The sequence below is a fragment of the Pongo abelii genome, chromosome 9 (genome assembly GCF_028885655.2).
Source record: "Pongo abelii isolate AG06213 chromosome 9, NHGRI_mPonAbe1-v2.0_pri, whole genome shotgun sequence".
Classification (NCBI taxonomy): Eukaryota; Metazoa; Chordata; class Mammalia; order Primates; family Hominidae; genus Pongo; species Pongo abelii.
In genome coordinates this window covers 120,175,997-120,190,498 of record NC_071994.2, presented here as the reverse complement: position 1 = coordinate 120,190,498, position 14,502 = coordinate 120,175,997, and the positions used below count along the sequence as shown (strand labels likewise).

The 14,502-nt window shown below is 38.5% G+C and overlaps 1 protein-coding gene across 8 annotated transcripts in view; it reads left to right on the top strand.

Moving 5' to 3' along the window:
• The window catches only part of SIK3 (SIK family kinase 3), a 254,200-nt gene that overhangs the window by 137,808 nt on the left and 101,890 nt on the right, over nucleotides 1-14,502 (top strand). For all 8 annotated transcript variants that reach the window (XM_054525136.2, XM_054525133.2, XM_002822519.4 and 5 more), the window contains exons 2-3: nucleotides 4,718-4,834; nucleotides 7,670-7,733. In XM_054525136.2, coding sequence (XP_054381111.1) covers nucleotides 4,718-4,834; nucleotides 7,670-7,733 — 181 coding nt within the window. The remainder of the gene's footprint in view (nucleotides 1-4,717; nucleotides 4,835-7,669; nucleotides 7,734-14,502) is intronic.

The window sequence follows — 14,502 nt, the reverse complement described above, 5'->3', positions numbered from 1 at the left end:
GACACATTCAATTTTTCAAGCAACTGGTGTGTACTTTACACCAAAACCTTTATTATATAGCCTTCAGTAATCTGTAGCTGTGAAACTCATATTTATCTGTTTAGATATTCTCAAAATAATCATACCTGTGTGCCAGCCACCTGCTATCTGACTTGCCAGTTTCTCTGTTCCAACTTTATTTTTCTGCTTTATAGAAAACTCCCACTTTCCAGTTTGCAGCTAAGGTAGGAGCTGAGTTCTTTTCCCTGTTAAGTGGTCTTATCAGGCAGTTATGCCATTGCCAAGCAGCAGTAAGTTCCCTCCTCTCAGGTGTTAGCTAGTAGGTAGGGTTGGCAAGGGGAGCCTGGCCTGCTGTGAAGAAGTAGACCACTGTCTCTCTGGCACAGCCCTCAGGGTCAATTCTTGCTGTGGGTTCCATCCTATGGCTCACTGTGACTTTCCTGAATGGAATGCATTTATTTTTTTTCCAGCCCTGTTCTTTCCGTGTTCTTCCCACATCAGCTGGCGGCAGCCAGTTGGTTCTGAATGCTGCCCACAAATTGTTAGCTATTTTGCTTCTTGGTCCCTCAATTTGTCCCTTGAATAAGGAATTGATGTGTTTCAGATCCAGGATTATGTTGCTTAGTGAAGCAAATCTAATCCTTGCCAAGGAATGCCTAAAGTTGAAGGCTTGATTCCAGAAGAAAATAAAATAACAACAGCAGTACCTGTAATTAACATATATTGCCTGTTTACTGTGCCAGACGTTATATTAATCAGATTGCATGTATTAGCTTTGTTAATCCCCAAAATCACTTTAAAGTAGGTTCCATTGTTGCCCGCGTTTTACAGAAAGGGAGCCATTGGAAAATCAAATAACCTGTTCTAGGTTATATATTAAGGGATAGTTCCAAGATTTTGAATCTAAGTAGCTTGACTTCAGAGTCCTTGCTTTCAACGCTGTATTCAACTGCTAAGTAAAGCTTCACTTCTGTTTTTTTGTTTTGTTTTGTTTTTTGTTTTGGAGAAAGGGTCTCATTCTGTTACACAGACTGCAGTGCAGTGGCATGATCATGGTTCACTTCACCCTTGCTAGGCTCAAGTGATCGCCTAGGCTCATGCAATCCTTCTGCCTCAGCCTCCTGAGTAACTGGGACTACAGGCACACACTACCACACCTGGCTAATTTTTTTTCATTTTTTGTAGAGATGAGGTCTCACTTTGTTGCCCAGGCTGGTCTTGAACTCCTGGCCTCAAGCCATCCTCCTGCCTTGAACTCCCCAAGTGCTGGAATTATAGGCGTGAACCACCGTGCCTGGCCCAAAACTTCACTTTTCAGTGTCTTCTGGAATCTGAACTCTCACTGAAGAGTAGACAGGAGTTTGATGTTTTAATCTATTAAAACTTCTTTGTACGTGCCTTCTAAGAACAGATTATATTCAGTGCAATTTTTCCTGAAAAGATGAAGTACGTTTCTTTGTAAAATTCATGTATGTATGTATTTATTTATTATTGTACATATTTATGGAGTACATTTGATATTTTGCTACATGGATACAACATGTAATGATCAAATCAGGGTAATTAGGATATCCATTACCCCAAACATTTATCATTTCTTTCTGTTGGTGACATTTCAAATCTCCTTCAGCCATTTTGAAATATGTAATAAATTATTGTTAATTATAGCCAACAAAAGGCATTATTGCTAGTACAGATATTTCTTGACTTATGATGGGTTACGTCCCAATAAACCCATTATAAATTGAAAATATGGTAAGTCAGAAATGCATTTAAGTCACTCTATTGTTATTTACCCACGGATTGTGTGGCTGACTGGGAGCCACACAATCTCTGTTTACCATTATGAAGGTCGTATTGCTTCAGAATGCAAATGAAATTTAGAGTGAGTGCCTTGTGAATCAGGGAGGTCCCACTGTATGACTCCCTGTGATCTCTTGGAGGTGAAAGAATGCACAAATTTTTTAAGTTAACCTGAAGGCCACCCACCTTTCCTGAGTTATATTGTACATGCCATCAATTAGTAGGGGGTGGGCAGAGGTGGAAGATTTCAGGCACAGGCCTTAGACAGTTGATGCCCTCTGTTATTAAGATAAATAAATCCTAACAGTTCTTCCCACCTTTTGCACATCATGGCATGCACAGAAAGTTGAGATTGGAGGTGATCCATTATTGCTTGTAACCCATTTCCAACACCCTTGTTTGGAAGTTCTTTTTTTTTCTTTTGAGACAGGGTCTCATTCTGTTGCTGGCACGATCATAGCTCACTGCAGCTTCAGCTCCTGGGATCAAAGTGTCTTTCCACCTCAGCCTTCTGAGTAGCTAGGACTACAGACACATGCTACCATGCTTGCCTAATTTTTAAAAAGTTTTTTAGTAGAGATGGGGTTTCACCATGTTGCCCATGCTGGTCTTGAACTCCTGGACTCAATCAGTCTGCCCGTCTTGGCCTCCCAAAGTGCTGGGATTACAGCTGTTTGTCAGCTCTGCTATGGGGATATATCTGCAAGTTTCTAAGCTTGTTACATTTATGAAAGCATTCTGTACACTACAAGGTGCCTAGGACTACAGACACATGCTACCATGCTTGCCTAATTTTTAAAAAGTTTTTTAGTAGAGATGGGGTTTCACCATGTTGCCCATGCTGGTCTTGAACTCCTGGACTCAATCAATCTGCCCGTCTTGGCCTCCCAAAGTGCTGGGATTACAGCTGTTTGTCAGCTCTGCTATGGGGATATATCTGCAAGTTTCTAAGCTTGTTACATTTATGAAAGCATTCTGTACACTACAAGGTGCCATTCATATGTAAGGTTTTATTAATAGTGACTATTAAGACCAAGCTATTTGTTGTAGGAAGAGACATTGTGTACCATGATTTTTTTTGTTGTTGTTTTGGGAGCTGTCCTGAGAGAAGCAGGAGCAGATGCTAGACCAGTTGTGGAGTTAAGGTCTTGTATGTGATCTGGTGCAGTAATGAGGAGAAGGAGAAATGCAGGTGGTCAAGGATTATAAGATCCAAGACTTCTTATAGGAAACCAAGCAGCTGGTGAGATCCTCATCAAATTCTCTACCTTCTTCTCTGCCTATCCCAGTTCTCTCTGTAGTGAAATTCTGCTTTCTTTGTGAAGTCTTTCCCAGACTTTTTCTACCTCTTCTCCTATAGGTGAAGGTCATTCACCATCCTCTGTCTGATATTATAACTGGTACTTAGCTCCATTAATTGTACTTCCAATGCTGCATTGTTTTCAGTTCCACACATCTTTTTTCCTTTTTAGACTGTGATCTCCTTGAAGTTTAGGCTGTGTCTGATTAATCCTTATATCTCCAGCCACACCCAGCTCCTTTCATCAGACTCCCTCATTAGGCATGGCTTGAATGCTCTTTGTGTACAGCTGAAATTTATCTCCCTGTGCCTTTCTCCCACGGGTCCTCATTTTAACACCTGAAACAGCTTCAGATAAAGTTACTTTTATGCCAGCCATTTATACATCTGAATAATCTGCCACGTATGGCTCCCAACAGTCTTAATTTCTGTGAGCTAAACATTTTTACTTTTGAAATTTTGTTTTCCTGTTTTTATCCTCAGTAAGTACTGTATATGTTCCCTTTACCTCTCTGGTGCATAGAATCTTAGAATGTTAAGATTTGGAGAGGACTAGAGTTTGACTAGTCTAGGCTCTTCATCTAACCAGTATTGCTTCCGTACCGATTAGGTAATTGAAACTGAGTTATAGACATATTTTGGAGCAACACAAATATTTTAAGTATTTCACTGAGGAAGTTTAGATTTAGTAAATTTTTTAAAGTCTTTCATCGTTCATTCTTCATTAAAATGTATTTGCTGATGAGTATCTTATTAAAAGGGGGCACATTGGAAAGATATGTTTTATGATGCAGTGCATGTATGCTAAAGAAAGATCTTCAGATTCTTATAACATTCTTATTAAGAATTTGATTCTAAAGCCAAGCTACCTAGGCTTCAGTCCTGCACCTGCCACATACTAGGTGTAAATTACTTAATCTTGAGTTAATTACTTAATCTCTGTTTGCCTCAGTTTCTCTATTTCTAAAACAAGGTTAATGATAATGTGGGTGTTAGGAGGTTTAAATGAGTTAGTACTTCCAAAGCACTAAGAGTTATGCCTGGCCCATAGTAAACATTTCGTATATGGTAGCTGCTGCTACTGCTGCTGCCACCACCATCACTGCTACTACTATTATTATTATTGAGTTCTACAAGCACCTGTTGAGATGTGTAAAGCCCCTGTGAAAGTTCTCATAGAGCCTTAGTAAGACACCATGTACTTATGATACAAGCTTCTTGCCTTTTTAAAAATTTTTTATTTTATTTAAAGCTTCTTGTCTTAATGAGAGGCCCTATATACCACTCTGCACTGAAACATGATTTGACCCAGACCGTAACGACACCTATGGAGTAATAAAGTATTTTTTCATAGGATTTTACCATATAAGCAATTGAAGAAAAGGCAGAAGACCCATTAGCTTTTGGAGTCTGTTCTTTGAGACCAACTTACTAGGAATCCATTTCCTATCTTTTTAAAAAGAGTAAATTGATTTTCCTCATTGACATTCTGTAAACAGAATACTGGCAGCTTATATTTTATGGAACGTAATGTTTTAAAGTGAACCTAATTTTTCTTAGTAAACTGCTTTTAATAATGCATCAGAGTAAATTTTTTCCCTCTATTATTGTCAGGTTGCTATCAAGATCATAGATAAGACCCAGCTGGATGAAGAAAACTTGAAGAAGATTTTCCGGGAAGTTCAAATTATGAAGATGCTTTGCCACCCCCATATCATCAGGCTCTACCAGGTAGGATCATTAGTGTATAGCAGATAGCTGCAGAGAACCCAGAATGTTGTATGTGTGGCTCCCTTTGAAGAAATGTGGGTGGGTGAACATCTGTGACTTTTTTTGTTTCTATGTTAATCCTGCTATCTTTCCTACCCTTCTGTTTACCCACTCAGCACTTAGTATCCTCAAGTTTCCCCTGGCCATGTACTAGTAAGTTTTCCTTACCCAGGTAGGTCTTTTTAATTTGTTCTTTAAAATTTAATGCCATTCTTAGCAGGAACTACACAAAATATTAATTCAGAAGATGATGAGAATTTATTTTATTTAGTTCAGAGTTCTAAAACAGGATGGGAAACCCAAAAAGTAGAGAATTTAGAGAGGTGAAAAGTTAGAGATGAATATAACATTTTTTTTAACAGCATTATTTGAATACTAGTTTCTGTGATCATGTTATAAATTGTTATGGTAAAGGATTGCTTCTTGGATCAATCAAAACCTACCTCTTTTCTATTCTAATAGGATCGTAGACTTAGTTTTCCAAGGTAGTAATTATTTTGATAATCAAGAGACCAGATCAAGTGACCAGGTCTCTCCAATAGGAGAGATTTCTATTTTAGTTTTTTTTTTTTTTTTGGTCTTCCCAAGAAACATGCATATTTCATGCCATCATCAAAATGATTCCGTAGCCTAACTATAAAAGCAGTAAATCTGATGGCTGGAATTTCAAGCGGGATAGGAGGAGAGGACCTTGCCTTAGCAGGCTGGTGAAAGAGATATTTTGGGAGAGGTGGGGCTTCGGGATGCTTCTCAAATTGCAATGTGTTGGCAGCCGAGAACTTTGCCTCTGCATAGGCCCAACTCTACTTGCTGCTTTCTGCCAGAACAGCCATCTCTTAGTTCTGAAGGACGTGGCCACCCACTTGGTTATTTTGCTGCTGTTAGTCTGCAGTAAATGATTACTGGCCCAGACATAGGACCATGTGTAAGAGTGGAGAAAGTATACCCAAGGCTCTATGGGCAAGCTTTCATAGCCTCTTAGTTTTATGGAAAAGAAAATATGTTGTGATGTTAATATGTGTGGTTAAAACTACAGCATTAGAGCTCTTCCCTGGCATCAGTTGCTCACATAATGAAATTAGGTCAACAGGAGCAGACCTGTTGAAATTTATCAACCTAAATTATGTTGAACAACGCCTACGTTCTGCCCCACAAGCAAACTTATGAAAGCTTCCTGGTGTTGCCTGAAGACCTGTATCTGTGAGCTCACAGGTGTCTAACCTCGGCTTCCTTCCTATCCTGATGGGCTGAATAAATTTCTTGACCTTACCTTTTAAAATAAATCATCTTTAAATAATTGTAGGGCTTAGGCTGACCTTTCTCAAGAGGTTGACTTGTAGCTATTACCCTTGTAACTGAATTCTGCAAATTTGCCTGTCTTACCCAAGATTAGCCTATGAGAATTTCCATAGGTCCAGTGCTAGCTTTGAGCAGTGCCTTCTTTCAAGCTTTAATTTTGCTTTCTGGCAGCTGGGTTTTTAAAATTTTATTTATTTATTTATTTATTTTTGAGACGAAGTCTCACTCTGTTGCCCAGGCTGGAGTGCAGTGGCATGATCTCTGCTCACTGCAGCCTCCATCTCCTGGGTTCAAGTGATTCTCCTGTCTCAGCCTCCCAAGTAGCTGGGATCACAGACATGCGCCACCACACCCAGCTAATTTTTGTATTTTTAGTAGAAACAGGGTTTCACTATGTTGGCCAGGCTGGTCTTGAACTCCTAATCTCAAGTGATCCACCCACCTCGGCCTCCCAAAGTGCTAGGATTACGGGCGTGAGCCACTGCGCCTGGCCAGAACTGAATTTTTAATTGTATTTAGTTTTAATTAAGTGTAAAACTAAAAATAATTTTAAAAAGAATTGTTGAAATGATAGTATTTTGGATATATTGGGGTAAATAAAAAATATTATTAGAGTTATCTTCACCTTTTCCTTTTTCCTTTTTAAGTGTGGCTACTAGAAAAGTTAAAATAATATATGCAGTTCATATTATATTTCTATTGGACAGCACTGTTCTAGAAAGATATACAATAAGCAGTGAACAGTGTTCCTCTGGGGATTGAGATGGAGGAGATTGGGAAGAGGAAAGCCTTTGGTCTTTTGTTTTATAATGAGTGTATGTAATCATTATTACTTTTAAAAATGTTTGATGGAAAATGTAAAAATGAAGAAAGGACTGACAACATACTACAATGAATTTTAAAAAGGAACAACAAAGGGACCAAGACAAAACACAAATCACTTACGTTACTTTAAAAGGTTGAGTATTTTAAAGTACTGTTCTCTTTTTTTCAAATAAATGGGCAGTGGAAAGGAAAGTTGTCATTTCTATAAAAAAATGAAAGACATATGTGATTTCTGTGGTGTTCTTATGTGATTCCCATTATTTTCCCCAAAGGCTTTTTTTTGCTTTAGTTTTTTTTTTTTTTTATTTGATGGGGTATTTTTGTGCTTCAGATGATTGATGTTGAATCTGAAGTTTAAGTTTTGGTTCTTGACAACTTCTTTGCCTCTCAGTTTTATGGAGCTTAAGAGATTGCAGAGACGTCATGGAACATCAAAAAGACTATCTCTCTCAAGCAATAAATGTTTCCTACTTTTAAGAACTTGGAGGAATATCTAATTTTCCCTTTCTTCTTAATAACATTTATATTTGTTTCCCCAAAAATGTTTTAAATTTTCTTTAATCTATAGTGGTTATTAATATTTCAAATGAGAAAAGAGGAGTCATTAGTTTCTCTTCCTGTATCAGCCTGTCATTTGTGTCACTGTCTGTCACTTTCCTGCCTTTGCACCAGGTTATGGAGACAGAACGGATGATTTATCTGGTGACAGAATATGCTAGTGGAGGGGAAATATTTGGTAAGTACATTTATTGCATTCTTTAAACAGCTATTGAGCACACTATGGCAAACCTAAAATAGCTGTTCAGTGCCTTTGTCACTTGAGCAGCAGTCACGTGATGCTGTTCTTCAGTCCTGTCATTTTCTATCAACAAAGGCATTTTAATTTGTTTCGATTAATCTAGTAAAATCCCTTTAACACATTTGTTTCCTTAGCAAAGGTGTTTTGTTTATTTCAGTCAGGCGCTGACAGTTGAGATTAAAGATCTCCAAAAACAAGCATCCTTTCTGAATGTGGGACTTAGGGTCTTTCCTGTTTGCAGGTTCTAACTGAGGTTACCAAGTGCAACAGAACTCACACAAGTGTGTGGGCCTCTGTTGTGTCAGAAAGAGCCACTTAGAGCAAATAATCTCACCCGAGTGCATTCCTTAAACTTTGTTTAAATATAACATGTAACTATATTATTTACCATGTGTTCACAGTTCCCCTCAATGATTCTTGTAATTTTGGGGGTTCTGCCTTCAGTAGCTATATTTTCCTCTCACACTTAGCATTAGCACAATGTCAGAAATAAGCAAGAGACTTTGTTACTGACAAATCTGATTTTTAAGGTGGTAAAAACTGACAAAACGATTTTTTTTCTAACAGTGATAAATGGAGCCAAGTAAAGTTAAAGAGTAAACTTCCAAATCTAAATTGATGTGTCTTTTATTTTTTCTTTTGGCAACTAACTACAGAGAAAAGTTTCTTTATATACCTTATTTGTCTAATTTCCTCATTTTTAAAAAAATTTATCAATATGAACACTTGCTAATTTAAAATTTATTTTTTAATTTTTATTTTAAACATTTGCTCCTTCCTGCACGATAAAATGTACTTGAAAGCATAGAATCACTTTTAAAATGAATCTTCTTATTAATGACTAGTCAGTTGTGGCTGCATGGATGTGTGTGTGTGTGTGTTTGTGTTTTTAAAGTTTCCCTAGTGATCTGCTGTTTTTTTGTGTGTCAAAGTATCTTTAGGGTAAGTGCTGGTCCTTTTTAAAAGAGGTATCATTATTTCTTAATTTTATATTTAATTGGCTTTGTATATGTGATTAGTTAATGTTAAAGCTAATGGTGATAGAAATTTATACTCAATATAGTATGGGAGGGGATACTTTATTTTAAAGAAATGAAAGCATTACAAGATTTGAAGGATAGCATTGTTTGTCAAGAAGGTATAGTAGGCCTTCAGTATGTATGATAATTTTATGCCAATCATGTGCCTTGGAGATGCTGACTCAATTAAGACACTGGTTTTCCTTTCTGTGGAGAAATCTGGTGGAAAACAGACAGGGAAATCAACATATTACTTTGAAGATGAGAATGGAAACTGTAAAACTCTGTATAGTAGAGAACAGTAGTGCAGATGGCAGTTTGGTTAACTCTTGGAGATCAGGGAAATCTTCCTGGAGGGCATGGTTATATGGAAATTTATGAACCAGAAAATGAAAGCACAAGAGAGAATATTTGGAGAGAGAGAAATGGCAGTCATGTTATTGGGAGACTATACTATGCTCTGACATTCCAGGCACATGTTATGATAAACCTGCCTTAATTAAGATCACAAATGTATACAAAGGCAAATAGAAAACTTTCATTATCTAGATAAGGTTTTTTCTTTGGACAAGGTGTTGCTCTGTTGCCCTGGCTGGAATGCAGTGGTGCAGTCCTAGCTCACTGCAGCCTCGAACTCCTGGGCTCAAGTGATCCTCCTGCCTCAGCCATCTGAGTAGCTGATACTATAGCTGTGCACTACCACACCTGGCTAATTTTTAAATTTTTAGTAGAGACGGGGGTCTCACTATATTGCTCAGGCTGGAAGATACCTTTTTACAAGTTTTATTCTATAAAAAGTCAAACATCTTCCAAATCCTTGAGCTGCCTGTTAGGTGTTTTTATCTCATAGAAAGACATTTATTGGTGGGGAAACAATGGTAATTTGGGGAGAAAAAAGATCATGTCATCTTAATGTTTGTAATAAAAAAAGACCCAAACACAGGGCACATCAATCTACCTTACTCTTTAAGAAAGCAGATTTTATTTATTTATTTATTTATTTATTTATTTATTTATTTATTTATTTATTCTTTTTTGAGCTAGGGTCTCGCTCTATTGTCCAGGTGAAGTGCAGTAATGGGATCACAGCTCAGTACACCCCCAGCTTCCTGGGCTCAAGTGATCCTCCTGCCTTAGCTTCCTGAGTAGCTGGGACTATAGGTATACACCACCATGCCAGGCTAATTTTTAAATTTTTATAGCGAAAAGGTCTCATTATGTTGCCCAGGCTGGTTTTGAACTCCTGGGCTCTAGCAATCCTCCTGCCTTGGCCTCCCAAAGTGTTGGGATTATAGGCATGAGCCACTGCACCCGGCAGGAAGCAGTATTAGAGAGATCAGTTTCTTGGTCACGGACTTCGTGTGAATGTACCTCAAGGGATGAACAAACAGAATACCACTTCTGATAATATTATTTTAAAAACAAAATATTTTGGGTTGGTGCAAAAGTAATTGTGGCTTTTGTCATTGAAAGTAATGGCAAAAACCGCAATTACTTTTGCGCCAACCTGTAATTATATATTGTAACACATATTATGTAATATATAACAATAGAATTTGAAATGTTATTATTGATACTATTAAGTAATATTATTATAAAAGATCCAGATGTGGAAGAAAATAGTGTATTACCTAAAGAAATTATTGAGACTGCACAGGGATAGAACTGTCTCATGAGCTCTGATTTTTAAAAATGTCTGTGTAAAAAAGATGAAAGGGGCTTAGTCAAGAAAACCTGGGCTTTGGATGTATTTAGACCTAGGTTTGAATCAGATCTCTGTCACCTATTTGCCCTTTTACTTAGAGCAAATTACTAGATGATTGTGGTGCACAGGTTCCAGGTCTGTAAAAGGTAAGATCTAGAATATTTGTATTATAGTTGTGAAGATTAAATGAGATCGCATATATAGAGCTCTAGCACAGTGCTTCCTTACGCCTTCGTGTGAGAGAGTGAGTGGGAGATCAACTTCTGCCGTCAAGGTGTGAGGAGCTCTGCCGACCTGCCTTGCTTGCTGAAACAAGTGAAAACTATTAAAGAAAACAAAACCCAGTCATTTAAAGTCTCTGGAAATCGTCCTAAGAGTAAGCAGAAAATGCAGGAACATTATTCAAGAACATCTATGCAAATTCAGTAAGAAAGAAAGTCTGGTCAGCAAGGTGGAAATTCCTGTCCAGGCTACTGCAGCCAAGAACCGCAGGGCTTCCTTCTGTCAAAAGACAAAATTGCAAGTTTAGTTTGATGATCCCAGTTGGCTTTATTTGCGATTCTAGAATCGGGCAACATTTCATTTCATAGAATAAGTGTTCCAGTAAGTTGAGCAGAAGAGTTTGTCTTATAGACAGAAGGGCTTAAGAAGTCTGAACAGTGTATTGGTTACTTTTAAACAGAACAATAGAAAATTAACTAGTTAACATCAGGTTACTTCAGACTACCTTTTTTAGTAAGGATTAAAGCAGAGGGAACTTCATCATTGTGCCAGTTAAAGATTTTAGATTGGGCTGTTTGGGAAATTGGCTGTTATCTCTTTCTCCTGATTTCTCAGGTCAGATAACAACCTAGTTTTCGCTTTGGAACTTTAGCATGAGTGACTCCATTTTGATGTTTAGTTTGGTCTGTTGGTGCCTAGTGCAGAAGTTTATTCGAAAACAATGATCTCCTGTAATTTTTATTTGTCACTTCTCCTCAATTCTCTCCAGCATCTGAATAGCAGCTTTCTTCCCAGGAGGATCTGGACATCAGCAATTCTCATTCTGCCCCGAGCTGCCTATTGCTGAGTCCTGGAGAAGTGCAGTTAAGAGATGGGGGCCCCTTCTTCTACTCAGCCCCCACTTGTGGAGCTTGATCAGGTATGCCGAGAATACTAGGACCCAGATCACTCTTGCCTTGGGTCTTAAGACAGTGGTTTCACTGTCTTTTGCTGCTAGGAGAGGCAAGCTGAGAGGACTCCAGGCTGCTGTCCTCCCCCGCTCTCCATCCACCAAACTCTCAGTTCCTAGAGTGGGAATGTCACTCAGAGAAGTTTGCTATTGTCCCCAACCCCAGCTCCAGAGCCCTAACTCTGAGATTTTTACCTGTGGAGAAAAACAAACCGTAAAACAGCTCCTAATTTCTTCCCAAAGGAACTGACTTCATTTGCAACAGGGAGTGAAGTTCAAACCTGATTGTACTCTCAAGAACAGTAGGGGGAAAAGAAAAAAGAAAAAGAACAGTGGAGGATGTGGTAAAGGACATTTGAGAAGAGATTCATGAAACAGGCCAAATGATAGGTTTGCTAGTTCACAGGAGAGAACCAATGAATTAATTTAGAAAGAGCTTTTCTGGGGTTAGAATAAAAATAAATCACTGGTTGGGTGCACACCTGTAATTCTAGCTATTCAGGCAGAAGGATGGCTTGAGCCTAGGAGTTGGAGGTCAGCATAGGCAACATAGGGAGACCCTGTCTTAAATAAAAACAAAAATAAAAAAACACTGATGGCAAAAATTATTTCTTCAAAGGAACCAGAATTTCATTGTATTGTTTGTAGACCAATTTGTGCCCCAGGGCATTATTCAAAACAAAAGGGCAATTAGCCAGCAATTAGTGGAGTTTAACGGTTGGGTATGGTCAGTAAATGAGAGGAAGAAAGTCCTAGCAAAAACACTGTGATCCCAACGTAACTAACTGTAGGCATACCGAAGCTGCCTGTTCCAGAGGAATCAATCACATTAGAGGCTGAACACTGTAAATATGGAGAAATAAACTTCACTAGAAGAATCTAGCTTTTAGCTGGGCATGGTGGCATGCATCTGTAGTTGTAGCTCCTTAAGTTATTGATATGAGATCTTTCTAACTGTGGGCATTTTACAGCTATAAATTTCCCTCTAAGCATGCTTTGGCTGCATATCATGAGTTTTAGTATGCCGTATTTTCATTTTCATTCATTTGAAAGTATTTTCCGAATTCACGTTTGATATCTTATTTATTTCATTATTTATTTATTAGTGTGTTGTTTAATTTTCACATATTTGTGAATTTCCTGAATGTTTCCTACTATTGATTTCCAATTTCATTCCGTTATAGTTGGTTGTTTTTCTATTCTCTTTTTCATAATTTCTGCTATAATATTTGTTATTTCCTTCTTTCTGCTTGCTTCAGTTTTAGTTTGTTCTTCCTCTTCTAGTGTCTTGAAGCAAGCAGAAAGAAGGAAATAAAGATAATAGCAGAAATTATGAAATAGAGAATAGAAGAACAATAGAGGATATCAGTGAAACCAAAAGATGGTTCTTCGAAAAAATCGACAACATTGACAGATCTTTAGCTAGATTGACGAGAGAGAGAAGAAAAAAAGAGAAGACTCAAATTACTAGAATCAGAAGTGAAAGAAAGGAACATTACTAGAGTCCCTTAAGAAATAAAAATGGGCCGGGCGTGGTGACTCACGCCTATAATCCCAGCACTTTGGTAAGCTGAGGTGGGAGGATTGCTTTAGCCCAGGAGTTCAGTACCAGCATGGACAACATAGTAAGACCTCATTTCTACTAAACATAAAAAATTAGCCGGATGTGGTAGCATGAGCCTGTGGTCCCAGCTACTTAGGAGGCTGAGGCAGGAGGATCACTTGAGCCTAGGATGTCAAGGCTGCAGTGAGCCATGATTGTGCCAATGCATTTCAGCCTGGGCAATAGAGCAAGACCCTGTCTTAAAAAAATAAAAATGATTATAAAGGAATATTATGAACAACTATACATCAACAAATCAGCTGGGCTTGGTGGCTCATGCCTATAATCCTAGCACTTTGGGGGGCTGAGATGGGTGGATTGCTTGACCTCAGGAGTTCAAGACCGGCCTGGGCAACATGGTGAAACGCCATCTCTACAAAAAAAAAAAAAACAGAAAAATTAGCCACGCATGGTGGTGCACACCTGTAGTCGCAGCTACTTGAGAGGCTGAAGTGGGAGGATCACCTGAGCCTAGGAGGTGGAGGTTGCAGTGAGCTATGATTGCGCCACTGCACTCCAGCCTGGGCAACAGAGTGAGACCCTGTCTCAAAAAAAAAAAAAAAATCAGATAACTTAGATGAAATGGACAAATTCCTAGAAAGATACCAACTGTTGAAACAACTGACTTAAGAAGACATAGAGGCCAGGCACGGTGGCTCACGCCTGTAATCCCAGCACTTTGGGAGGCCGAGGCAGGCGGATCACGAGGTCAGGAGATGAGACCATCATGGCTAACACGGTGAAACCCTGTCTCTACTAAAAATACAAAAAATTAGCCGGGCGAGGTGGTGAGCGCCTGTAGTCCCAGCTACTCGGGAGGCTGAAGCAGGAGAATGGCGTGAACCTGGGAGGCAGAACTTGCAGTGAGCTGAGATCGCGCCACTGCACTCCAGCCTGGGCAAAAGAGCAAGACTCTGACTCAAAAAAAAATACATAGATACATATATATAGAGTTCCCTAGCTGAAGTCAAAAATGGTGTCCTGGTTGCAAATTGATAGTCTTTACTTTATTTGACCTCTTTGTAGCATCTGAATTCTTGACTGTTTCCTTCTAAAGCTCTTAGTTTTGACTTCCATAAATGTTCAACTTCTGATTCTTCTATTGTTTGGACTGTTCCTTCTTAGTATCTTTTGCTGGGCCTCCTTTCTCTGACTGCTATGAACATGTTGACATGTTGTAGCATATTCTCTGACTTTATATATATATA